The sequence below is a fragment of the Tenebrio molitor genome, chromosome X (assembly GCF_963966145.1).
Source record: "Tenebrio molitor chromosome X, icTenMoli1.1, whole genome shotgun sequence".
Classification (NCBI taxonomy): Eukaryota; Metazoa; Arthropoda; class Insecta; order Coleoptera; family Tenebrionidae; genus Tenebrio; species Tenebrio molitor.
This window is the reverse complement of record NC_091055.1, coordinates 5,207,725-5,233,241: the sequence shown is the minus strand read 5'-3', so window position 1 is coordinate 5,233,241 and position 25,517 is coordinate 5,207,725. Positions and strand designations below refer to the sequence as shown.

Below are 25,517 nucleotides of genomic sequence, written 5' to 3'. Positions count from 1 at the left end.
CAAAAAATATCACATAGAAAAATAATTGTGCTTATAACAAAAAATATAACAATACAATACCTATAAATGTATTTTTTCAACACATCAAATTATGTAATACAAACAATACATTAATATTACTGGCGTACGATATGGTAATATATCTCTATTCTACTGTTAAGATGGAGAAAAAGACTATTATAGTTTGTTCAGCGAGAGATTGCTTGACATAATAGACATCACTGTCATAGTATTGGAGTATTGTAGATAATGTAAATAGTGGGGAGTCAATAAAAAGACAGTAATGACTGGGCACTGGTAGTGATTGCACACGCTCCCGATCCCCTATCCCAAGACATAACATGGCGCAGTCGGAAAAAAGACAAATTCAACGACAAAGTCAAGTTTGAAAAGTGAAAAGTGAATTCCTAAAATGGAAAAAAAGAAAAAACAGCAAAATGCAGAACAGTGCAAAACCACCTTCAGAGTTAAAGTTAGACGGAGATAACGCAGCGGAATGGAGCTTTTTTGTGCAAAAGTTAAACATTTATCTGCAAGCGACGAAGGCGGAAAAGGAAACTGAGGAGTACAAGGGGGCGGTTTTACTTAACTGCGTTGGAGACAAGGCTCTGAAAATTTACAATACCTTCAAGTTCGAAAGTGTGAAAGAAAAGACGAGTTTCGCAAGCATTCAAGCGAAATTCACAGCGTATTTTGCCCCTACAATCAATGTGACCTACGAGAGGTACATATTTTTCTCAAGGGACATGAGAGAAGAAGAATCCGTGGATGAATACGTAACGCAGCTGAAGCAGCTAAGTGAAAATTGCGAATTTGGGACATTGAGCGAGTCTCTGATAAAGGACAGATTGGTGTTGGGTATCAGAGATAAGAACGTGAAGGACAGGCTTTTGCGAACAAAAAATTTAGACTTGGTGAAGGCTGTTGAAATCTGCAAGGCGGCAGAGATAACGAACAAGCAAATGGAAATTTTGTGCACCACAAGTGGAAGAAGGACAGACGAATTCCAATCAGTTATGGGAGTGAGAAAAACTGAAGATGGACAAAAAAGGGTACAACGTCAAGGGACTGCAAGTGGCCGAGACAGAGATGGGAAAAGAGAAGAAGCGAGCAGCAGACAGAGAGGAGCGCATTTCAAAAATCATCAACAAACGCAGATAAGTTCCAATAACTTTAATGCCGACAATAAACAATCATTTGATGCTAACTATATGTATAATTGTAATAGGTGCGGTTCACTACATAAGCCACGTGAGTGCAAAGCTTATGGTAAAAAATGCAAAAATTGTGGTGGATACAATCATTTTGCTAAATTTTGTAAGAATCGGAGAATTAGCAATATTGATCGCGATGAAGGGTTATTTGTAGGTTTGGTACAAAATAACGCCAACAATGAAAACAATTGGATGGTTGATTTAAAAATTTTCAACAAAGATGTCAAATTTAGAGTTGATAGTGGAGCTGACGTAAATGTTATTCCATTTTCTGTTTATAAAAAATACTTTGGCAATGTAAAAATCATAAAAGACAATACCAGATTAATGGAATATACAGGAAGTCGTATTAAGATCTTGGGATACATCACAGTTCCGGCTCTTTATAAAAATAATAGTTGTAGTATAAAAATGTTTGTATCAAAGAGTAATGGAAGATCTGTTCTAGGTAGAGAAACAATAGACAAACTAAAAATTGCAAAGATGGTACAGGGTGTGACAAGAGAAGATTCCAAGGATTATTTCGAGAAATACCCAGACGTCTTTAGTGGTATCGGATGCTTGCCAGGTCAATATAGCATTAAGATCGATCCTTCAGTAAAACCATGTGTGCACGCGGCAAGACGCTTTCCTCAAGGAATTCTGGTAAAACTAAAGGATAAGTTAGATAGTTTAGAAGCGCAAGATATAATTGCTAAAGAGTTAGGGCCAACCGATTGGGTCAATTCACTCGTTATTGTGGATAAGCCGAATGGGGACTTTAGAATTTGCATAGATCCAACGGATCTAAATAAAGCCATCAAGCGCGAATATTTTTCAATTCCTACGTATGTTGATATAATGAGTAAAGTAAGGGACGCAAAAGTTTTTTCAGTTTTAGACACAAACAACGGATTTTGGAATATAGAGCTAGACGAAAGTAGTTCAAAATTATGTACTTTTAATACGCCTTTTGGACGATATAGATTTAAAAGGCTTCCCTTTGGACTAAAATGTTCATCACAAATTTTTCAAAGGAAAATTGTGCAATGTTTTGAGGGAATTGACGGTGTTGAGATTTATGTAGATGATATTTTAGTTTGGGGCACAAGTCAAAAAGACCATGATGAAAGATTGAACTTAGTATTAGAAAGGGCTCGAAAATATAATAAGTATAAAGTTTAATGTAAATAAATGTAAATTTTCTGTTAATGAAGTTAGGTACATAGGACATAAAATTACCGATCAAGGGATAAAGCCGGATGACAGTAAAATCGAGGTAATAAAAAATTATCCAGTACCAACTAACGTTAAGGAATTGCAATCGTTTTTGGGAATCGTCAATTATTTACATAAATTCATTCCGAACGTGGCAGAACTATCAAAGCCTCTTAGGGAATTGTTGAAGAAAGAGGTAGTTTTTCGTTGGGATTTTGAGCAGCAAAAGGCTTTCGAGCAATTAAAATACATATTAACAGCAGCGCCAGTTTTAAGATTTTATGATCCATCGAAAGCTTTAACTTTGACAGTAGATGCATCTAAGGATGGCTTAGGCGCAGCATTGTTACAGGAAGGTGCTCCAGTAGCTTACGCGTCAAGGTCATTGAGTAACACTCAAAAGTGCTATGCTCAAATTGAGAAGGAAATGCTTGCAATAGTATACGGGGCGAAAAAGTTTCACCAGTATATTTATGGGAAAAAGGTCGTGGTCGAAACCGATCATAAGCCGTTAACACATATTTTCAAGAAGTCGTTGATCGATTGTCCAATGCGAATGCAACGTATGCTTTTAGATTTACAAATTTATGACTTAGATGTTAGGTATAAACCGGGAAAGGAAATGTACATATCAGATGCTCTTAGTAGAATTAAAATGCCGAACGACGAAACAAAAATTTTTACTAATGAGTATGAGGCTCAGGTAAATTATTTAAGAAAACATTTTCCTATTTCACGAGCAAAAAATGAACAATTTCGTATTGAAACTCGGAAAGATGAGGGTTTACAAATAGTATCGAGGTACATTAAAGAAGGGTGGCCTAATTCTAAAGCAAAGTGTAGGTTAGAGTCACAAGCGTATTTTGGTGTGAGATCAGAAATGGTAATTATCGATAATTTAGTCTATAGAGGAAATTGTTTGGTTGTACCAGAAACTTTAAGGAAAGAAATGTTAGATCTTATTCATTTGAGTCATTTAGGAGTTACCAAGTGTATTTTAAAGGCTAGACAAGTACTCTATTGGCCGGGCATGAGCCGTGATATTGAAAATAGAGTGATGTCATGCGAGGTATGTCGAAAATATTCCCGAAATAATTTTAAGGAACCACTCAAACCACACGAGGTGCCAGAGTATCCTTGGCAAAAGATCGGATGTGACTTGTTTGAATATAACGGAAATAAATTCCTAATCACTATTGATTATTTTTCTAAATACGTAGAGGTGTTTAAAGTCAATAATATAACGGCAGAGACAGTGATTCGTGTTTTAAAAAATATTTTTGGGAGATTGGGAATTCCACAAACCTTAGTATCTGATAATGGTATGCAATATGCAGGATTTTTGTTCGAAGAGTTTGCTAAAAAGTGGAATTTTCAACATGTCACATCTAGTCCTCAATATCTGAAATCAAACGGAATGGTCGAAAGGGCCATTCAAACTGTTAAGAATATTATTAAAAAATGTATAGAGTCAAAAACAGAATTAGAACTAGCTTTGTTAGATTATAGAAACACCCCTGTAGATTACTGTATTTTGTCGCCGTGCGAACTATTTTTTAATAGAAAGTTAAGAACGCTGATACCTATCCAAAGTAAGTTATTACTTCCAAAGAATATTGATTTTAAAAAACAACGTCAAATGTTAGTACGGAGGCAAAGTAAACAAAAGATGTATTATGACAAGTCTGTTAAGTTTTTAAAACCTTTAAAGGCAAGTGATAAACTGTACATCAGGAAAGACGATATTTGGGTAATCGGACATGTAGTTAGAAAATTTAATGATAGATCCTATTTAGTTAAGGAGGATGGTAGTGATGTAATCTTAAGAAGGAATAGATATTTTCTTAAACCTTATTTTATAAACAATTCTGGATATATTTCTGATTCTGAAAGTGAGTCAAATCTTCACAATGAGGAAGATGAAGCACATGAGGAATCACATGTAATAGAATTAAGCAGTGATAATTTTAATGCGAGTGATAAGGAAGACAACGAAGTAAGCGAGACTGAGCAAGATAAAATTGCTTCCTCATCACACACACGAAGAACAATTTATATCTCTAAGTTTGGACGAAAGGTTAGACGTCCAGAAAAATTGTAATTTTTTTTAAAAGGGGAAGATGTCATAGTATTGGAGTATTGTAGATAATGTAAATAGTGGGGAGTCAATAAAAAGACAGTAATGACTGGGCACTGGTAGTGATTGCACACGCTCCCGATCCCCTATCCCAAGACATAACAATCACTAAATTCTACGTAGACTAGGTACCTAGCCTAAATTATTTCTTTATTTACCTTCAAACAGTAATATTTTTTGCCCTGAAATTATGCTCTAATTAATGTATTCTAGTGCATTTTGTAGTGTTGGGTTACAATACAAGTCTACAATTTAAAATCTCCCAATCTCTCGCTGGACGGAGTATACCTACCTACATTAACTACAATCAAGAAATAGATTAAAATCTTCGAGGTCGTTGTGGTTAGGTACATGTTGATAATTAGATCGATAGTGGTCCGATTGGTGATTGTACTTTATTTCTTGTTTTATGCGTTTTCAAGGGCGGATGCGACTTTAAAGCGTTTTGTTTGTCATTTCACCATGTTTTGCAAAAACACATCGTGGAAGTAAATTTAGCAAGGGTGAATTCGGAAGTCTGTTACTAGAGGCAGGAGGATTTAGGAACCTAAATGTTTGGCACTGGTTTGTTGACTTACGTAGAACACGTGTTTTGTATTTTATCATGCGTTAGTTGAACAAGTTCAGTAGTTCACTGTTGATTGGTTTTAGAAATTAATGTTACTGTGGGTGGGTAGCAAATTCAGCACATCCTTAACCCCAGTAATTTTAAACAATCTCATTAATGCTAATTAATTACTGCTCGCTAAGAGCAGCGTGTCTCGAGTAATTCAAATTTTTCGGAGTGCAGCACCGTTCAAAAATTTTTTTTTTAAATAAAATTGACTGCTTATTTAAGTTTGTATATATTGGCATCAAAAACGAATCTAAACCGCACGGTATGTTCAAATGTGTTAATCCAAATCGTCTAGTGTGTATTTAGAATATTATTTTCTGATTAAAATATTTGTAAATGAGCTCGGACGTAAGCGGAGAATTCGAATTATATCAAGAAACCGATGAAGTGGCAAACTGTAACGTTCTAGTAAAAGATCAATGTGCAATTTGGACTTGATGGAGCACATCAAATCATTTATCACGAATTCAATCCTCATTATTAATTAATGAAATGTGTACAAAAATACAAAAATGTGGTGGAATTGAAAAATTGGCATTCAATCCAATAATGTGTCATCTAACAACTGACACGTGATTAAAAAAAGTATATTTGTATGAGCCACACGTTTACATAACCAGGCAGCTACCGTTTAGTTATCAAATGTGATTCAGTTATTATAAGTGTTATGACTTATTTTATGCAGCGTTTGTTTTAGTATTTCATTCATTACTTTACCCTTTTGTGCCTCTTTTATGATAAGCATTTTGGAATTTAAGTGATTTGTTTAAGCAACTTATTTAAATAAACCAGTTGTTTTATGTACACTTTATTATGTCAAATAAAAAACAAATTTTATACAGATATAACAGAAAAATATCACATACAAAAATCATAATACTTGTAATAAAAAATACAATGCAATTCAATATATATTTTTTCAATACAAACCATATCAAATGAGTATAAAACAATATGTTAATATGTTAACATGATAATATATCTCTATTCTACTGTTAACATGAAGCATGCATCGACAGTTAAAAAAATATACTACGGCAAGGATTACATTCTCAAAAAGACATCATTTTGGTGCATTTATAGACTTCTTCAGAAACAGATGAGTTAGATATAATTTTACCTTACGTATAAGCTCTTGCAAGCTTTTAAAGCATTTGGGAAGTTCACATCGGTAGTTAGAATCCCTCCTGATCCAACCCCAGTTCTTCAAGAAAAATACCCATTGGAGTTCTTTTGAGTCCTAAATTCTCCACACGATTGACAATTTTATTTTTGATGTTTCTAAGCCTTAGAGATGAGTGAATAAAAGTAGCTAAAATTTTACAATTGGTACATATTTTTAACATGTTAGTATAAAATGTTACCTGAGATTGGGAGTAGAATACCAAACATAAAGACTAAGAGAGACTTCAACATATATGCAACAAAATAGCATCCAGATAAAATGAGCAAAATTGAGATAACTGGATGTTTCTTCTTAAATTGAGCAGCGGCAAAACGTTCGTTGGTGATGTAAGAGAATACCATAAATATGACTGCAGTAACGACAAACCCGCAAGCCATTTTCGTTGGGTGTATCACACTGAAAACGTGAATTTTCATTTGCACGATTTAAGCTTGATATTTCGCTTACCCGACGATAACAAAAATTATGAGCGACATTAAGAAATAGTTACTCTGGTAATAGAGCAAGTTGCTGGTGACGCGTTTACCCCATTTTTCGAAATCGTTCACGTTGGGTATCTGAAATCGAGCCGACTCCAAAAGGAAATCGTCCAGCGACCTCAAAGGGGCGATTTCAAATTCCGACGTCTTGCTCATTTTCACAATTATCACTGAGCAATACTTTTATTTAGAGCTTTACATCAGAGTTATTTGCCGTTCAACTTTGACACTTCGTTTGACATTTGTTGGCTAGTTGAAGACACTTAAAGGTGGTCACACACTCGCAAAAATCAAATCTAGATGTTTGAATTTTATGTGGACGCGTCAATTTACAGAAAGCGCCACAAGTATAAAAGTCCGTACACATTGGTGCATTGATCTTTCTGCATTAATATATTGCTTCTAATTCATAAAAACATATTTTTCGGATATTAATTACTGGAAAATAAAATCGTAATATTGACAGCAGACTGAAAGTTATGCAACACACTTTTCATCACACGTAAAGATAGATGAACAAAATACAAAACCTACCGAAGTAATATGGCAAAATGTTTGTTACTTTTAAAATGATTTCATAGTTATTTCAATCAATCATCCATAAAATTTGCCGGCAACATATAAAACAGGAAAAAGAAAATGGTAACGTTATAAGAGAGATTTTTCCCCTTGTTTACTATAAACTGATTCATGTACCTAACTAAACAGAAGTAGGTAATTAACACGAACGCTTTAGAAGTAGTTTATGATCTCTTTTCATTACGAGAGATTCCCCATTCTGCCAAATAAAACAATATTTCATATTTCAGCTTACATTGCTAGGCAAGGTGTTATGGAAGTCCACATAATAAATTTTTTTATTCGACACTGTCAGAATTTGAGAATTTTCTCCTGTGTGAACAGATTTTGATAAATGTGACAACTTGTCAAAACGAAACGTCAAGCTAATTTTAAAGATTTTAAGCGATTTCGAGCCTTTAAGAGGCTCGTCGAATAAAAAAACGTTGTATTCAACTCGTTCCTGTGAAAATTGGGCCTTTTTTGGCTTTCGTGGGCCTTTAAAACGCTCGTTTCACTCGCGTTTTAAAATGGCCACTCGTGCCAAAAAAGGCCCAATTTACGCACAAACTCATTAAATAAACTACTATAATCACCAATAGAACTCTTTAAAATAAACACTTTTTACATACTGATCTTTTTTTATCGAATATTTTTTTTTACATTTTTCTAACCCCCAATTCGACACTTCGCTTATGGAATAATAATCATCAATTGAAACGAAAGAGTGAAAATGTTTTTGTGCGATAAAAACGATCGCTGTTCTAATATTTACTAGCAGTTTTTACTGTTTTTCATTCGAGTATTTTTTTTTTCGTGCTTTGTTATCAATGGATCTGTAAACACATGGGCGGGTATGAATTTTAGGGTTCAAATTATATTTAATTTTAACTCTGTTTTGAAGAATTTGCGGAAAAAATGATTAAAAAAAACATTTATTTTAACGAGTCCTATTGGTGGTTAAATTTATTACGTGGACTTCCATAACACCCGGTATATGACTCATCTTTATCCATCCACCAGAATGATAAATTTTTAGGAGTGATGAATTCTCTTATACATTTCTACACATAATTATTTTATAGAGGTAAAATAAAAAAAGTGAAATGTTAAATAGGTTGTTACAAATACTTCTCATAAAAATTATTTTTTCTATTTTGCACCTATAACACAGTCAGTATAACACTCACACGGGTTTCGAAAAGGAGCTCTTTTCGATACGCAGTTTCAGGAACATTTACTTAAATTTTTGATGTTGGCAGTGACTCATAGTGAGTTGTTGCTAGGTGATCACTGCATTTCACGACACTTTAAATTCAAAACTTACAATTGTTCGTCTATTTACCAGCGTTACCAACCCTTATATTTGGCAAATATCATTTTCCTAGCATTATGTTTTGGACTTTTTTTAAATTTAAGGGGCAAAATAGAAAAAATATTGTATTATACTTGTTTTATAAGCCATTTTGTCGCACTTGTTTGCTTATAGCACTCGTCGCTGCGCTCCTCGTGCTCTAAAAAACGCGTGCGACAAAATGGTGTTTTATAAAACTCGAATAATAAATAACTATTATTATGATAAAGAAAAAGAACAATATTACTAGAGTGTTGCGTATAAATAATTTCGTTTCAAACAGCTAATTTTTTGAGTAACCGAGAAGCTTCCTCTAAAAATACTTCCGTATAGGTAGAACGTATATTATCTAAAATAGCAGATTAAATTATTATTATTAAATTATCCTTTAAAATAAATTGGAATTATCATTTTTTACAATTATGTGTTTGGAATGATTTAAGACTTAAATCGAAACATATGAAATTTGAAAAAAGAGTGACTTATTAAAAGTTAAAAGGACTGTGTTAAAACAGAGGTAATAACAGTTTGCTTTGGATACACTTGAAGATAATACAAACTTGAGAAAATGTAAGTTCTCATCAAATAATGCTGTGTAAGTCGATCGTTAACTGAATTAGACGAACGGCAAAATGCCTCTCAGGAAGACAAGCTCTAATGCAAGAGCTGTCAGCCTTGTCAGCCTTTTCCGCAAAGTTTAAAACCGAACTTCATTAGTTTGAAGTAGCAGTTCAGGCACAGAATCAATTTTTATTAACTTGGAAAGTAACTTGAGTTAATTATGAATGTTCGAGTATGAGTACCAGTTTCAGGGCCATCGGAAAAATAAGTAAAAAATATAAAACTATAGTGTTGGAAAAAATTGCTATAAATACATACTTGTACAATGATGTAGCATATTTTTTCGCGTCTTAACTTATTTAGTTTAGACTGTGAGTTAAAAAAATATATTTATTTTGCTCAAAAATTAATTTGATGAATTGATGATGTAACGGTGTTGTTTTAGGCATCTGAGTTTATTTATTGATATTTAAGTGTTGTTCCTTACTTACTGCTAGTTTCATGTACAATAATTAGGAAGCTTATCTAGAGTAAAATAAACTATAAAGCAATAAATATAATGCAATCTGAGTTTGTTTCATTTGTAATGTGGTTTTCTATTCAACTGTGGTTGTGCTCGTAGAAAGACAGGTTGAAATCGTAAATGTCTCTTCTTCATCGTGGTCATAAACCATGCGTATGTCCGGGGCTCGTAAGTATTATTGTCGCAGAGATTTACGATTGCTTAAGTCAGCTAATTTTGCAAATTTTGAAGACCGATTTAAAAAATGCAAATTGAAGATTTTGGCCGAACTAGATTTTTAGTCGACAGATTATATTATATGAGTAGAAGTATAAACGTTCGTTTTTCACGTTTAAAAAGAATATTTAATGTTGTGGCGGTAAAATTTTCTTCGGGTGGTGTGTTGTTGTTGACAAAGAGGCGGTGTGGGATGATGGATGTCGGGAGAGGTAGCAGGAGAAGCAAGAGGAAAGTGGGTTTGCAGGTTACCGCACGTGGGGTTGGGGAAAGTCGTAAGAAAGTGTCTAAACGTGTGAAGTGGATTGATCGTGAAAATCGCGTTCGCGTCGTTCGAAATGCGCCATTCGGGTGATTTAGGGGACGTGTGCATCACGTTATTTATATTTAGGGCCGAATAGGTGTCGGTCGTGAGTCCCGCTAGCCTCCAGCCTAGGAGGCCACTCTATAATTGGCTCCCTTCGGGAGCGCTTGCCAAGAGCCCAAGCCGTAAATCTGCGGTGGTGCATTCGCATTTGCATGATGGCAGCGATCGTTACGGTGGTAGTCTGCGTCGCCGCGGTCCGTCGACGGCAGCACAGTCGATCCTAGTGGTAGTGTGGAGCACATGACGGAGGAAAACAACATGATACGGCAGCGGCAGCGCCCGGACGCAAGCAAACGTCATCGGCGTCGTAGCAATATATAAATACATACGGCGCTGCCGACGTCCCGCGTCTTTTATTAATAGAGCGCGAGAGGCGAGCGCGGGGTCTGCGGCGGACATTTGCAGTGGAAGAGCCAGGTCTTGGGGTCGTGGTAGACGTTCGCGGTCGCGCTTGGTGGTGGCATGGTGACTCTAGTGATGAGTGAGTGTCGAAACGTCGAATCGTCGATAGCAGTCTACGGGACGGCGGCGGACGGTGTCGGCGTCCGCAGTGCGCATTAAGCAATCAATGAGGAAGCTGCTGGTCGCGCGGTTTTCCCCGAGTGCGTAGTCCTACCCTGGTCTCCCGTCTCTTGGAGGACCCGCTAGCCGCCGCCCCCGCTGGTGATGGGACACGGCACGCAGCGCGCCGCCAGCCGGTGACGGTGACGTGACCTGAGGAATGTTCATCCCCGACACGTTGCGCAGCTGCATGGTGGAGCCCGATGTGTCCTCGTACCTCCAGACGCCGTCCTCGGGACAGGTGCCTACCCGCTGCTACCCTCCTTACTCCCCCCGCGCCGTCATGCGTGATATGTAATTAACATGATTAACATGAGTGTTATTCTGTTTGTAACTCTGGCTCGGTCGGGACTGGGAACCCCCGCCCGACCCGGCCGAGGCCCTCGATGTTGACATGTTTGGTTGTTACTGACTGTCTTTGTTTTGTTTCTGTTCTGTCTGTTCATCTCTGCACCGTCGTACCTGTTGTCTTGTGGCTGCTGCTCTTTGCTCGGACGCTCGTCATATCCTCCATTGCTCTTTTCGTTTTGTTAATCCACTACTCCTCGCTAGCGGCTAAAAATACACTCGTATAAATAGGCGGAATTCAAAGACCACGACGAACGCGTCTATCCCGTGTAGACAACTCGAGGACCATCTGCTCCGGTGCTAACTTGCACCATGTGACCACTGCCGACCCCCACACCCAACACTGGACACTGCCAAATCACCCCTTCGAACAAAACAAACATCTTCTCAAAACACCCGCACCTTCCCTTCGGAACTCCTTCCAAACGACATTCCTCCAAACTCACGAAAATACCTCCACCACTTGCGAACAACTTTTCCCTCCATCTACCAAAATACCCAACTGCTGTGGACCAAAAAAGGGTTAGTCGACAACACAAGACACCAGTAATCGGTGCCTCTACGTCACTAACATTTTCAAAACGTCGTCTCCAATTTCTCCTAACAATCTATAAATTCCAATGGAATTAACAAATGGAGTAAACATCTAACAACATTTGGTTCTGCTGACTGATGCTGACGTAAATGCATTGATTCGTGATCTTTATGTTACACACTTTATTGTACGAAAAATCTATATATCATAGATATAGATATATTCTATTCTTGACGTTAATATTCTGAGGATAATTGAACACTGAATGAAAAAATATAAAACATTATTATCATATTAATATATTTGATCAAATTTAAAGATTTTGCTCCAACTGTATAGAAGCACTTTTGAAGATAATAAATATGAGTTGTAGAACACTGTTTGCTACACCCTTTAGCACATTTTATTTTAAAATTAAATGCAAGTCAAACAGAAATCATCTTCCAGTAAGTGTTCACAGATGACGAACCAATTCACGAAAATGGTCTAGGATGTGGTCTACTGAAGTAGTTTAGCATTAAGTGTTTTAACGAAATTCCTGAAAGCAAATACATACATTGTGGAATAGAAAAAAGATATTTTGAACGATTGAAATGAACATTTTCATTTCATTAATGATCACTTCTTATTTTGCAATTTATTGAAAATTACTAGAAAAACAAACGGACTACCGATTTTCTGTCTTAAATATCTATCATTTATGAGTAACGAGTTTAGAGAAGATTCCTGTGTTAGTCATCTGAAACGTATTTTGGTTAATCCTGTTGCGCAATAACATTTTACTGTACTAGTCTTACTTATTGTGTTGATATTTTGAAAGGAGCGTTATCCAAGGGTTTGAAAAAATGAAACTTGTAATTTTTCCAGTAGAAAATAATTTTCACTTGAAAGGTGTTTTTTACTAAATGTAATTCTAAATTTCGTAACTAGGATGTCTCCACAGTTTGGTGTGAAAAATTACGTTTAAACAATTGAAATGAATTCGAGAAGCATTTTCGTTTGGAAAATATCTAGTGGAGCGATTGAAAATTGGGGAAGGAACGACGAATTGAGTTGCGCTGAAGGTAACGATGTACCTGTCTGCATTCTGCATCCTGCGGCAGAGTGCCAAGACCTTGCAATTTAAATACAATGAGGCTGGTAGGGTGTTAGATGAAACAATAAAATTTAGCTCTTTATGAGAGTTGCGGAAGCAGGACTAGAATTCTAGATGAAGGTTTGCGCTGCATTCTGCGCGCGCTTGCCAGTACGGCTATGCGAACCGCTCCACATAGATCTTGGGGATGAAGAAGATGGGGGAGAGGGCTGAGACTGGCAGTGTTTGAGTTATTGGCGGCGTTTGGGGGTGGCGACGTCCAAAGCTTGCCATTTTTTCGTCAGGTTCGCTCTTGAGCTGGAGGCGTCGGACTCACCAACAAATTTAAATGCACTACGTCGCCGCATTTCGCGACACATTCTCATTCGTTTGTTGTTTGTGCAATGCAGTTGTTGTTTTATGCATGCAAAGTTTGTACGTGACCGTACGTGCTGTTATTGCCGCCGATGGCGATGGCCCCGACGCCACACACCAAACACCACATTTTGACCACCTCTGCTGCATCCTCTCTATCTTCATAACTGCAATACTCTGTAATATCATGCAAACCGTATCGATTAGACTGAGTAGACAAGAATTTTCGTCTCTCTGTTTCGAAAACATCACACAACAAATAAGACCGCTGCAGACTCGCTGCAGCCAATAAATTAAATTGATTTGCTCTGAATGCTCGGGGGAAGAACACAATCGATAACTCAGACGCAAGAAAAAATAACACCAAACTACGAGATTTTCCGAACGGAGAGACGCATTTATTTAGTTTTTGAAGAAATGTCACTGTTTTCGTGTATCAATTCCGTTACTAATGTTTGTCAAGTTTCTGCTTAATAACACTGTAAAGACTTCCAAAGACGCAATTTATTAAATCTATGTGTCCGTATTACCAGGACGAGTTCCACCCATTCATCGAGGCACTCCTGCCTTTTGTCAAGTCCTTCTCGTACACGTGGTTTAATCTACAAGCTGCAAAAAGGAAATACTACAAAAAACATGAGAAACGGATGTCTTTGGAGGAGGAGAGGCAGTGCAAAGAAGCTTTACAGGTACCGAAAATTTCATTACGAAACGTTTTCACGCTAATTTCGCAAGGATTAGCCCATTTTGTAGACTTCGACGATGATCGCAATACATATAAAAAGAAAAAAACAAAACATGTACGTCGAGATCTTGCCAAATGCTATTAAATACATAATACTAAATTCAACGGTTTAATTTCCTCCAAAAAATATTCGGTTGCTTCGGTGACACTTGTCGTATTTTAACTGTTTTACAGTTGCTATTCAAGAGCTGATTTATTTTTACTTCAACTAGCATTACATAAGTGGACTCCGCTGCTTTGACATTAAAATAAACGAAACATTTGCAGATTGACATTGATTATTTTTCGAAACAATTTCCGAAATTACTTTTTGCAAGTCAGTGCGTGTCTATTTTTGGAAACTAGGTATATTCGTTCGATTTTGTTTACTCACTATTTTAATTTATCTTTTGTTGCTCGATGAAATTTGAAAAACATTCCACGCCTAGCCTCACCACACGTTTACGGAATTTTTCGACAGCGAAGTTATTTGATATTCTGGGAATCAGACAAGCTCATTTGAATTTCCTTGTTTATCATTCCGAAAACATTCAAAATAGGAAAAGGCGTGCTCGTGAAATGTTTTAATCTTTTCTAGAAACTAGACTGCGCCGATTCCGTTTCGCATTTTCTGGGATTTGGGGTGACCGGGGTGGAGCTGAACCGTCGAAATTAGACGTGTCATTATGTAACTTCGCTGATTGTTCCAGAATGAGAAAGCAGAAGTCAAGCAGAAATGGGCGTCCCGTCTGCTGGGAAAGCTCCGGAAGGACATCACACAGGAATGTCGCGAGGATTTCGTGTTGAGTATAACGGGAAAGCGTCCCGCAGTCTGTGTGCTTTCCAACCCCGATCAAAAGGGAAAAATGCGCCGAATAGACTGTCTCCGGCAAGCAGATAAAGTATGGCGCTTGGATCTCGTTATGGTGATACTTTTTAAAGCAATACCTCTAGAAAGTACGGATGGCGAAAGGCTCGAGAAAAATCCGGACTGTTCTCAACCTGGACTTTGTGTAAATCCATATCATATTAATGTGTCAGTGCGAGAACTGGATCTTTATCTAGCCAACTTCATCAACAGCCACGGTAAATAAACACTCCGCTTTTATTGCTACTCGTTGTAGTCTTGTTTACTATTCATTCAAGCAACGCCACCACTCGCTCCGAATCAAATCGAACTTAAGCTCCGCCCCACTGACAGTGCTGATCAATCCGACTATACTCGCATTTTTCACAATTTGTCTTACTATACGTTGTTTTCCCAAAATCGAAAATTTATCGACGCTCACGACCTATCTTTACGGTTGGCGATTTTGCCAATAAATCGCAAATCGATTTATGCTTTGTCGCCGAATTACTCAGCTTTTCCCACAGCATCTCTTATGATCTTACGAACAGCCATGAGGATGCCAATGTTGGAAAAGCGCCAAAATGTGTTGTTTTTTTTTATCCGGGACTTCGATAGCGTAACTCTGTCAAGGCAAAAAATTAAAACACCATTGCAACACCTTTTTGAGCGGCCTTTTAACTGAGAGAGAGCTTAATTTATTTACGCGAGTTTACACAAAGGAAAGGTCGACCGACACCACCAAATTATGCTAATACATGTTTGAATAATCGGTCTAGTTGTTTCACGATTGTTGGAAGCTCGCCCAAACATTTAAATCAGTAGCGTAGAACACTTTGTACACTATATCTCATCCAGTTTTGTAAACATTTCTGTAATTTGAACAATTTGTTTAATTTCATAAACAAAATGTGTTATTTGTGGTGTACGGAACAATTTTAAATTTGAGAAAACAACACAATTGTAAGAGGCGCGATGGTAAATACAGGAAGTCATTTCGACCAATTTTAGCGATGCATCTTCAAACATGTGGGTCCTCATAAAATTATTAATAAAAATAGATCGCATGTTTTATGAGACAAAATGTTCCTCATAAATTCCACGTGTAGATATTTTCTAATTATATACGCGTAAAAAAAGGTATGGCACGCTAAAATAAAATATGGAAAATATAGGGATTTAGTGGAAGGGAGTCGAGCTTAATAACGTGTCCGAAACATTTCAGGACTTGAGTCTGTAGGGAAATTGATTTTGGCCCGTTTTTTCAGAAATACTAAGCGGAGTTTGTTATAACAACAACAACAAAAAAGAAGACGACCGAAAAAATAAAGGTGAGTACTTTAGATTTTGTTCGTCTTGTGGTGTGATAGAGTGTAAGGTAATTGGTAACAATTTCGTGAAGTCTTGCAAATATCCTCAATGAATCATGAATATGAAATGAAATTATTTCCAGTTACAGGTTACACCCACAATCCATACAACGGTGTAATATGTAATGACATTATATTAGCCACAGGAGTATTTTCATCAAAGGAATTATGGAAGTTGTCCAAATGTAAATTTTATTAAATGTACCGTCAAATTTCCCACTAATTTTGAGTATTTTTAGCTTCTATATTGCACGAACTCTCGGATCCGCAACCAACGATGAACAGTGTCAAATTAGAACACCCGGCCTATTACTGCAACAATTATTCGGAGCAAGGGTCCGTCGTCGCCGACCGCACCACGTCCGTGGACGCCATGGTCGTCTCGGCCGCTTACTGTAAGTACCTTCGGACCCACTTTCAAAAGACGCTTTCACAAAAAAATCTTCAAGATGCTTCGAAAGAATGTCGAATATTTTTCCAAAGTCACCGTTTTTGCTCCCACGCAAGTGTTGCAATGCTGGCGACATTAAATTAGAAAGGCTCAAGTCACCGTGAATAATAAAATTCTACTGCGACTGACTGACTTTTATTTCTTTCTGAACATTAAAAAACTATTTTACTCCCAGAAACTCTCATAAGAAATTTTCATGGTATATCTCACAATTTTTTCGTGAATCGACCAACACATCTGGAGAAAATAAAACCTGCTTCAGTATCGTGGTGCAAATTTTTATTAGACGAGTAAGTGTCGTCAAACAACAAATTCCTGATCGTTATTTGAGCAATTTTTTTTATACAACTTCCCGCTGATTCCTGGTGGTTAATAATGTACGATAGCAGTCACAAGAGTGGTTGTTTTATTCTTTCTTGTTTCCTTTACAAAAACTTGATAAGATGGTCAGCAATTCTTTGCGTAAAAATATAATTTTATTTTTTAAACTTGTCAAGCCACATAATCAATTCACAAATATTTTCAACAACTCTGGTTATTGATCCAAGTTTTGGTTTGAGAAAACAAACGATGAATAGGTTTATTTTCGTGAAGTACTCTTTAATTTCTTTTCGACGAAACTTTCCATGTATGATTTTTCCATTTTTTCTCTTGTGGTAGTTCACTCTTTTTTGCGATAGAATAGTTGAATGGTGGACATAATTGTTTTGTTTTTTTGCAGCTATACCTCAAAACACCACTTTAGTGTCTTCCAGTTCTCAACCTAACCCAAGTACAATATTTTATCAGCACAGTCCTGAACCGCATCAACACCAGCACCAAAACCAAGTCAAGTACCCCGAGAATGGCCACGACACACTGTCAGATTTCGTGACGTTCGTGTGCCAAGAAACCGACAGCAACAACCAGAACGCACAAGTAAGTATCTCGTGTTGTTGTCGGACGTGGTAGTGATTTGGGCCATGCAGATGCAAACGAACATGTCGAGAAGTCCGAAAACGCAGTACTTCCCGTCGACGATGCTACCGCCGCCGCCGCTGCCGCCAATGGCGCGGCCCGTGGCGATAATCCGATCGACCGGGGACGTGACCCTGAGCGGCACGAACTCGCCCCCTGCGAGCATCACCCCGCCCTGCAGCGAGGCCTCTCCGGCGGACGACGTCCCGGAGATCAGCTCGTCGCCGCCGTTGAGTCCCGGGAGCCACGAGAGGCGCAAGTCCCCGCAGAGGAACTCGGTCCCGACGAGCAGTCCGTACTCGCCGACCAGGGACTACTCCTTCAACCACTTCCACGGGCAGCCGGGACATGTTGGTAGTGTGTAAGGAGAGCCCCCAGAACCAAACCTTGACGGCGGTAATTGTTGCAGCTCTTCAGCTACCCCAGTATGAGCGGGATGTCTGGAGTTATCAGCCCTACGAATCTCAGCATGTACTCGCCCAGCGTGAGTACGTCCAGAGGTACTCCGCGTTCTAGCAGCATCCCTCGATGGAGCACGCCGCTCTTTACCCTAGACCAAGAGGACTTTAACATGATAGCGCACCAGGCCAATCCCGAGTCCAACGCGATTATTTTGATGGACGACGGGACCACGGCGACTTCCACTTCGGAGCATGGACAGTGCTGCAACAGTGCGAGTCTTATGTGCGATACGGACCGGTTCTTTCAAGCGGGTGACGCCTTAGAGAACTCTGGGCCGAGAGAGTCGGAGCTGCCCGCGCCGAAGTCGCCGTAGCCGACGATAATTGCCTTATGATCTTGGAGCTTTCTTGCCAATTTATGTGTGATGATTATGTTGGATTTTGATGATTTCACGCGACTCGGTGCGCACTAGGCTGCTCAAGTAGCGTAGCCGTAGAGTAGGTTCTTGTATACTTATAGTATAGACCGGTGCCAAGACAGGCTGTGTGATCGCGGACACGGACCGACCACGTTGAAGGCGACACACCTCGACTTGGTCGGCCCTCGCAACGGCCTGAATACGTTGGTGACGTTAGTTTCAATTCCGTTCCTATGTTGGGTAGAATATCCAGCGATGCTTGTCTTCCACAAACGTGCTTGTCGAGCGAACAAGCAATGAGCTGGGTCTGTGCCTTAGTATTACAATAATATTAAACTGTTACCGTAGCTTAGTTAGAGACGTTATAACCGAGCTTGCTCACAGCGCAACGCCAGCTCAACTGTATATTACGACTATACGTGAGTTGCCAGCTGCACCAAATGGCATTATAGTTCACATGTATATAATATATTTATATACTATTGTATATTACGTCACCACTCGCCAACAGCCTCCCTCCGTTTGTCCAAAATCTACCCCTCATCCATCCGGATCCTCACCCAAACTACAAACACACCAACGTCGTGAACACTCTAACTGGTGATGGGCAATATCGACTCTCCTTACTATCGATACCTACCAAACTATTATCTATTATCTTGGAATAGCTTTCGTTCAACTTCGTACTGAAACTGCTGCACGGGGGACCGAAATCTCAAAAAAACAAATAAAAAGAAACATTGCCACTTTCTAAAGCTCAGCCGACAACAACTTTGTTTCAGTTGTCAACTGAAATAGGTATGTACATATTTTTTTGTAAAGATCAATTTTCAGTTAATTTATCGCTTAAGCACTCGTTCATTTCTAGATTTTTTAATTGACTGGTATGTTTAACACTTTCCAAAATCATTTACCGAATGCTTTTTGTCTTCAACATTTTCACATTTAATACTTTTTCCAAATTTGTCATCGTATCGAGAAAGTTTCAGATTTTGGATGTACATATTTTTCTCTATATGTGGTCCACTGTGGAGTGTCAACTTTGAATATTGAATAAAAGTTAGGAATATTTAATCGTTAAAATGTTAGTAAGTATTTTTATCTATAGATGACACCACAAATAAAATTTCATTTTTTTTTCTTTTTTGCAAATAAATGATTTATTTATTAGGTAATTTATAGAGAATCGGGTTGTTATAAATTGTCGATAGTAGATTTGATTTGTTGGAGAAAATGCGATGTTGTTTGTCACTAGGAGTCCGTTTGTCGGTGTAAACTTCGTGAAAGGTTGCTCTTGGTTGCTTGACCACATGCTGGGGTTGTTGATTTTGTTGTTGCGGGAGCTGTTGGTGTGGTCGTGATCGGTTGTTAAATCTACTGTGATTGAGTACCTTTAAAGCAGCCGCGGCCGAGCGAAGGGAGCGACGGACAGGTCCCGGGCGTCCCCCAGGTCACGCTCATCCCGACTCCTTTATCTTCTCATTTCTAGTCGCGTACAGCAGAGTGACCCCGACTGATGTACCTATCCCTCCGCTCTGATTAACAAGTATTGCTCTTCTGGGCACTCTGCATTTCGTTTACTTCCCTATCTCCTCAGTACAAATTTTTAGACCTTCATCGTCGACGAGAACATGGAAAAGCTTACTTGGTTAAGAAATATAACAATGTGATATATGTACTTACATGACATACGTAGATTCATCGAATCGTGCATCCATCCATCGTAACATCCAAGTCAATAACTAACTCGGTGTATGATCTTAGATTGTTAGATTTTTATACTAAATTTAAAAGAAACGAAAATTGTATGCCGACTTAACATTTACTTATTTAATAAATGTAATCGTAGTACAATTGTTTTCGAGTTTTAAACATTAATATTTAACCAGGTCTCTATTGATATTTTTTAACTAATTCAAGCTTTTAATCACTAATTCTATTAGGCAATTATTTATAAATACACGTGAAGATCTAATAATTTGGAAAATTTATTAATGTACTCCAATGTTACAATTATACCGTAAATAAATAACAAAAAGTATTTGTTACTTACGCATATACTTATAGAATCGGGTGATATTTAACCAGTGCCATTGATATTTTTGATTCAATTGTTGGACGTGTAAACGTCAGTAGTGGTTATTACTATTATTATTACTATTATTATTAAGTAGTATGCTTAACAAGAAGCGATTGTATGACCTTAATTTTAAGAATAAATCAGAGGGTTTATTTCATAAATTCGAATTTTATTTACCTAACAACGTCCCCAAATAATCTACCTAACATTTTCACAGCAAATAATATCAGAAACAAACAAAATAAAAATACTGATCCCACATAACAAAATTTCCATCAACTAAATTATTAACTAAATGATTAAGAAGTACGACAAGTGTGACCTTAATTTTAAGAATAGAATAGAAGGTATCTACTTTTCACAACATAAATTTGATGTATGCAACTATGCATTTGATATTGTCACCGAGTCGATTCATATTTTTAGCTTAAAAAATATCGGAAATTGATAAAATAACACAGGCGACATCTAGAAGTTACAGGCGACAAAATTGTAGAAAGTGAAATAATGTAAATAAATTAAGGCGTTGATGATGTTTATATTCTTAACATGGCATTAATTTTAAGAATAGATTATAGAAATTATTTTTTTCAAATTCAAGTTGGACGTTGTTTTCAGGCAAGACAACCAGCGCCATCTAATCATCACAAGCCACAAAATTATAAATAGTTAAATCTCGTGATTATGTACGCTTTTTTTTTAGGTCAAAAAAGTATAATGTAAAATTAGTATTTTAATTGCAAGTGACGTAAAATTTGTTCAACGCCATTGGACTGGTGTTATTACCGGTTGCGATAATCGAACGTGAACGATAATGTCACTATAATGATGTTTGGGTAAATTTTCCGCAACTTTATTTTGTAACTTATCCCTTAAAATGGTGGTGTAATTTGAAATATCTATTAATCTTTATCTGAAAATTGCCAGTTCTGTGTCAATTTTGGTGAATGATGTAGTCATTAATAAAATCTCGGTTGCTATTAAGTTTTTATTTCTTAATAAAAAACAAAATAAAATAAAAATATCACAAAAGAAAGAGAGTTAAAAAATACAAGTAATACTCCAATCAAGTAATCAAATAAAATGCAAATTTGTAGTTATTTCATAAAAACTCGAAAATCATCTCAAAATAGTATCTATATGGTTTTATTACTTCATTTCACCCTTAGGCGTGCCCTGTCTACCATCCATTGAAAATACCAGTGTGCTTTATTTCTTTTGAAGCTGGCTCGTTTCTTTTGTCTCATACTGTCTCTTCCTTCGTGTAGGTTGATGTACCATTGTCCAGATATATTCCGCTTTTTGTGGTGTTCGTCAATAAATTTTTGACGTTTTTGTGTTGAATGTTCTTTTGTATCTTCTTTATGTTTGTACTTCTTATTCCTTGGATTGGTGTACTCCTTAGAATATTGCTTATTTGGCCTGAACTTCCGTTTCTCATCTTCGAATTCTTCCTCAGATGAATCTTCTTCTTTCTCTACTTTCCGCTTTTTGTAATGGACTTTCTTGTCATGTTTATTCTTTTCGTAATACTCCTTCTCTTTATTAAGTTTTGTTTCTTCCTTCTCTTTACTAAGTTTTATTTCTTCCTTCTCTTTTTTAAGTTTAATTTCTTTCTTCAAAAGGTCATGTTCTTTTTCAATCAAAAATTCTTCTTTTTTTCTTAAATAATTCTCTTTGATTTTCAATTCCTCAATTTTTTTGTCATAAGTATCGTCTTCAGGCTGACTTTGTTCGTCGGCATTTATTGTCTTCGTTTTTTTGTCACTACTGTCGATTTCATCACGTCGAATTTTTTGCTGGTCGCGGTTTTTCGCCTGTTTCTCGTTAACGTCGCAATTTTCTTTGTTAGATTTCACAGCAGGGCTTTTATTTTTGTTTAGTTTATATTTAGATTTCAGATTTCCCTCCACTCTAAGGTCATTGTCTTCTGCTTGCACGTCAAGAGGCGCAATTCTGTCGCGAATTTCATTGTCCTCTTGCAATTTGGCAACTTTATTTTTGAGTTCTTCCGTTTTAAATTGATTTTTTCTTTTAGGAGCGTAAATTTTGCCGGGACTTTCACTGTGGACGTTTTCACTCTTTAGGTTTTGTACACAAGGGGTAACAAATTGGTGATCAGAAATAAAATTATTTACATCAGAAGTGTTACGAAGGTACTGTTGGATAGCTATGGAAAACCCGATTAAAATAATGGCACAAGCAGCACTAGTTGCAAAATACACCAATTTTTCAATTCCTCTTTTTTCGTCAATTTTGCGAGAGTTGACGAATTCATACTCTCCTTTCAAAATTTCCGGTTCCTTCTCTGTGATTTCTGGCTCTTTTTCCGTAATTTCTGGTTCTCTTTCAGTAATTTCTGGTTCCTTTTCAGGAATTTCAGGGTTGCCAACATCAGGTTCAACCTTCTCTAAAGTGGTTGCTGCAGGGGTAAATTCCTCTTCATCTGTCTTATATGAACCGCCACTCTCGCTGATGACACTAATACTGTCTGTATCTGAATCCTGTTGAGGTTCATTTTCAGTGACTTCTTCGACGCCACTGGTAGCTTTGTCTGTTACATCTTCAGTGGATTTTTCAGCAGAGTCCACAAAGACCCATGATTTTGTCAATTCGGGAGTGCTCTCCTTGCTCATTGTCTGATGATCGAAAATTTTAAATTAGGATCAATCAACGAAAAAAAAAACCGCAAAACTTACATGAAATCTTAACAATATGTCAACTTTCTTTGTTGGAGGTGTTGATGGTTCTGCTTTTGCAATACATGTAAAGTGGCCAACTTAACGATCTTAAAATTGTCCACAACGCTAAATTATTCTATTTATGTAAAAACTCACTTCATCCTGCACTTATACGAACATCAACAATGAAACTGCGTTTTTAGTTTTTGTTTATCTTTATTTCATTGTCATTATCAGCTGATTCAAATAGGTATTAAAGAAATCTGTAAACAAACAACATAATGCCACTCGAACATTTGCTAAACTAAAATTCACCGATAGATGGAACCACAAACAATAAAAGTCTTACGTCAGAAATTAGTGAAATTGAAAATTCTTTAAAATTCTTTTGATGCTTGATGCTTGTATAAATGTATATTTAGTTTCCACGTAAAATATTTAATTACAATACACCATAATGTCTTATATAATGTTAAATTGTAGGAACAAAGAAGTTTCCCTCATCGCAGATATTTACATACTCAGGTTTAAGTAGATATTGTTACATAAGTGATTGTATAAACTGTTTTGTTTAAAAAAAATTGTTATGCAAATTAATATTGACAAAACCTCACTTTAAACTTCTACTTTCACATAACATCTATTGTGATTAATTCTAAGCAATTATAATCTACACAAATATGAAAACCAAAACATTGTTAGTATGAGTAAAGTGAACTTATCAAAATATATATGTACAATGTTATTTTATTATATTTGATAATCAGTATTATTTATTAATTTACTTATGTATTTAATTTTGTTGAGCGGGCCGCAAATGTTATAATTAAAACGGTCTGAAAGCTGTTTGTGCTTATTTGTTTTAACAAAATCTCTATTTAGTTAGAAGCTCATTATCTTGGTTCACGCTGTAATTATTATCTATACAATACTCGACAAATTAGTTTAATTTTCGAGAATATGCTTGAAAAATAGTTTATTTAATGGATCCATTGTTTAAACTGGTGTAGACATGGATTCTTGTCGTGAGATGCTCGCCGGTCGAGCAACTGTAATAAAAATTATATCTGCGGTAATGGCTTCCAAGTTTACAACTGCTAACGTACTTAACTGAGAGGCATTTTATGGAACTTCCTATACTATAACACCTTCGATGTCCACAGAGATTGGAACTTACAACATTCATGGAGAAAGAAATTGATTTAACATTTTAAGCCGCAAATATATTTACAATTAATTTTTTTTTTTATAAATTAAGAGTTTATCAACACGTTGAGAAATATTATTGCGGTAGGTATGTATTTCGGTTTCGGTATTTTAAATTTAATATTTATTTTATATTTTACAGAAAATAAGATCAATATGTATAATCAAAATATTAAATGTGATCGTGGTATTTTGTACAGTTTTTGAATTGATATTTGTCAAAAACTGTATATTGTACATAGATTCATAACTACATATTTAAAGTGGTCGTAGTAATAATTAAAAAGCAGGAGTTGTCTTGAAATCCATATTACAATGTACATAATAGGTAAATTGTAAATAAATTTATCACGAAGTTCCGAATAATCTGGTAATTTAAAAACAATCAAAAAGGATTGTTATTAATATGTACTCGGTTTATAATTATCTAACCACATTTTTAATACACTTATTTATTTAATTATAATTTATATTTTTTATTACTGTCATAATTGGAAAGATTTTTTTGTTTTGGTACATAACAGTAATGTGTTAAAATATAAAAAATATTGAAAAACTCTATACTTATATATTATACAATTTCAATTCCGCTTTTAGTTCTACCTGTAACTAATACAGCTTCATAATTTTAAACGAAATATTCTATACTTCATACACATAATAAAAAGAAAAATAGAAGGAATATTAATTTTTACAATTATCGTTACTCTTAATCGTTGAAGTTGTTTCTAGCGTTTCTGTTATTCCAAAAATGATTGTAGCCAACAATGTTTATCTACAATTTAATATGTTCACGTGAAACTGTAGTGAGGCTGTTGGAGATTGAGAGAATTATTTAGATCATTTGTTTATAGGAGCAGAATCTGAGAAGGAATATTAGTTTCTTTTTACTATAAACTATCGTTTCTGTGTGCAATATTTAATATGTATTTCTTTTCATTAAAAAAAAAATCTATTTAATGATGCTCATCTGAACGAAGTATATTTCTCAATGTGAGTCAGAAAATCTGTATTTTTTCGAATTATAAAAAGATTAGTGACGTTTTAGACAAATAAAAGAGTACAGAAATAATGCAAAA

General features: G+C 36.3%; 3 protein-coding genes across 9 annotated transcripts; 1 reads left to right on the top strand and 2 right to left on the bottom strand.

Moving 5' to 3' along the window:
* Positions 1 to 273: 273 nt before the first annotated feature.
* Positions 274 to 20,712, top strand: NfI (Nuclear factor I). Of its 7 annotated transcripts, none has more exons than XM_069060030.1 (9): positions 274 to 1,859; positions 13,836 to 13,991; positions 14,737 to 15,112; positions 16,142 to 16,204; positions 16,384 to 16,428; positions 16,483 to 16,638; positions 17,416 to 17,612; positions 17,663 to 18,001; positions 18,061 to 20,712. In XM_069060030.1, exons 1-9 carry the CDS (start codon positions 438 to 440, stop codon positions 18,424 to 18,426), a joined length of 3,120 nt encoding a protein of 1,039 aa, XP_068916131.1. In that variant the 5' UTR covers positions 274 to 437; the 3' UTR covers positions 18,427 to 20,712. The 7 variants fall into 7 exon arrangements, with proteins under 7 accessions (XP_068916131.1, XP_068916133.1, XP_068916132.1 ...); XM_069060032.1 differs by having other exon boundaries at positions 16,327 to 16,428; positions 17,663 to 18,005; positions 18,061 to 18,307; XM_069060029.1 differs by having other exon boundaries at positions 275 to 1,859; positions 16,333 to 16,428.
* Positions 5,405 to 7,093, bottom strand: Jwa (PRA1 family protein Jwa). Its single transcript, XM_069060071.1, has 3 exons — positions 6,798 to 7,093; positions 6,529 to 6,746; positions 5,405 to 6,476 (listed from the first exon to the last, which is right to left on the bottom strand). The coding sequence occupies exons 1-3, from the start codon at positions 6,983 to 6,985 to the stop codon at positions 6,340 to 6,342; spliced, it is 543 nt and encodes a 180-aa protein (XP_068916172.1). The 5' UTR covers positions 6,986 to 7,093; the 3' UTR covers positions 5,405 to 6,339.
* Positions 20,713 to 21,525: 813 nt separating the features above from the next.
* On the bottom strand, positions 21,526 to 23,472 carry LOC138139670 (DNA ligase 1-like). Its single transcript, XM_069060046.1, has 2 exons — positions 23,251 to 23,472; positions 21,526 to 23,190 (listed from the first exon to the last, which is right to left on the bottom strand). Exon 2 carries the CDS (start codon positions 23,185 to 23,187, stop codon positions 21,706 to 21,708), a length of 1,482 nt encoding a protein of 493 aa, XP_068916147.1. The 5' UTR covers positions 23,188 to 23,190; positions 23,251 to 23,472; the 3' UTR covers positions 21,526 to 21,705.
* Between the last annotated feature and the right edge of the window lie 2,045 nt (positions 23,473 to 25,517).

What these genes read in the sequence shown, in the direction of transcription:
- NfI (XM_069060028.1), top strand. Translation starts at nt 438, where the DNA reads ATGCAGAACAGTGCAAAACCACCTTCAGAGTTAAAGTTAGACGGAGAT. An exon ending in ATTATGGAAGTTGTCCAAAT is followed by an intron (nt 16,429 to 16,482) that starts GTAAATTTTATT and finishes GAGTATTTTTAG; the next exon opens with CTTCTATATTGCACGAACTC. An exon ending in GCAACAACCAGAACGCACAA is followed by an intron (nt 17,613 to 17,662) that starts GTAAGTATCTCG and finishes TGGGCCATGCAG; the next exon opens with ATGCAAACGAACATGTCGAG.
- Jwa (XM_069060071.1), bottom strand. Translation starts at nt 6,985, where the DNA reads ATGAGCAAGACGTCGGAATTTGAAATCGCCCCTTTGAGGTCGCTGGAC. An exon ending in ATAATTTTTGTTATCGTCGG is followed by an intron (nt 6,747 to 6,797) that starts GTAAGCGAAATA and finishes TCACGTTTTCAG; the next exon opens with TGTGATACACCCAACGAAAA. An exon ending in TATTCTACTCCCAATCTCAG is followed by an intron (nt 6,477 to 6,528) that starts GTAACATTTTAT and finishes GTAAAATTTTAG; the next exon opens with CTACTTTTATTCACTCATCT.
- LOC138139670 (XM_069060046.1), bottom strand. Translation starts at nt 23,187, where the DNA reads ATGAGCAAGGAGAGCACTCCCGAATTGACAAAATCATGGGTCTTTGTG.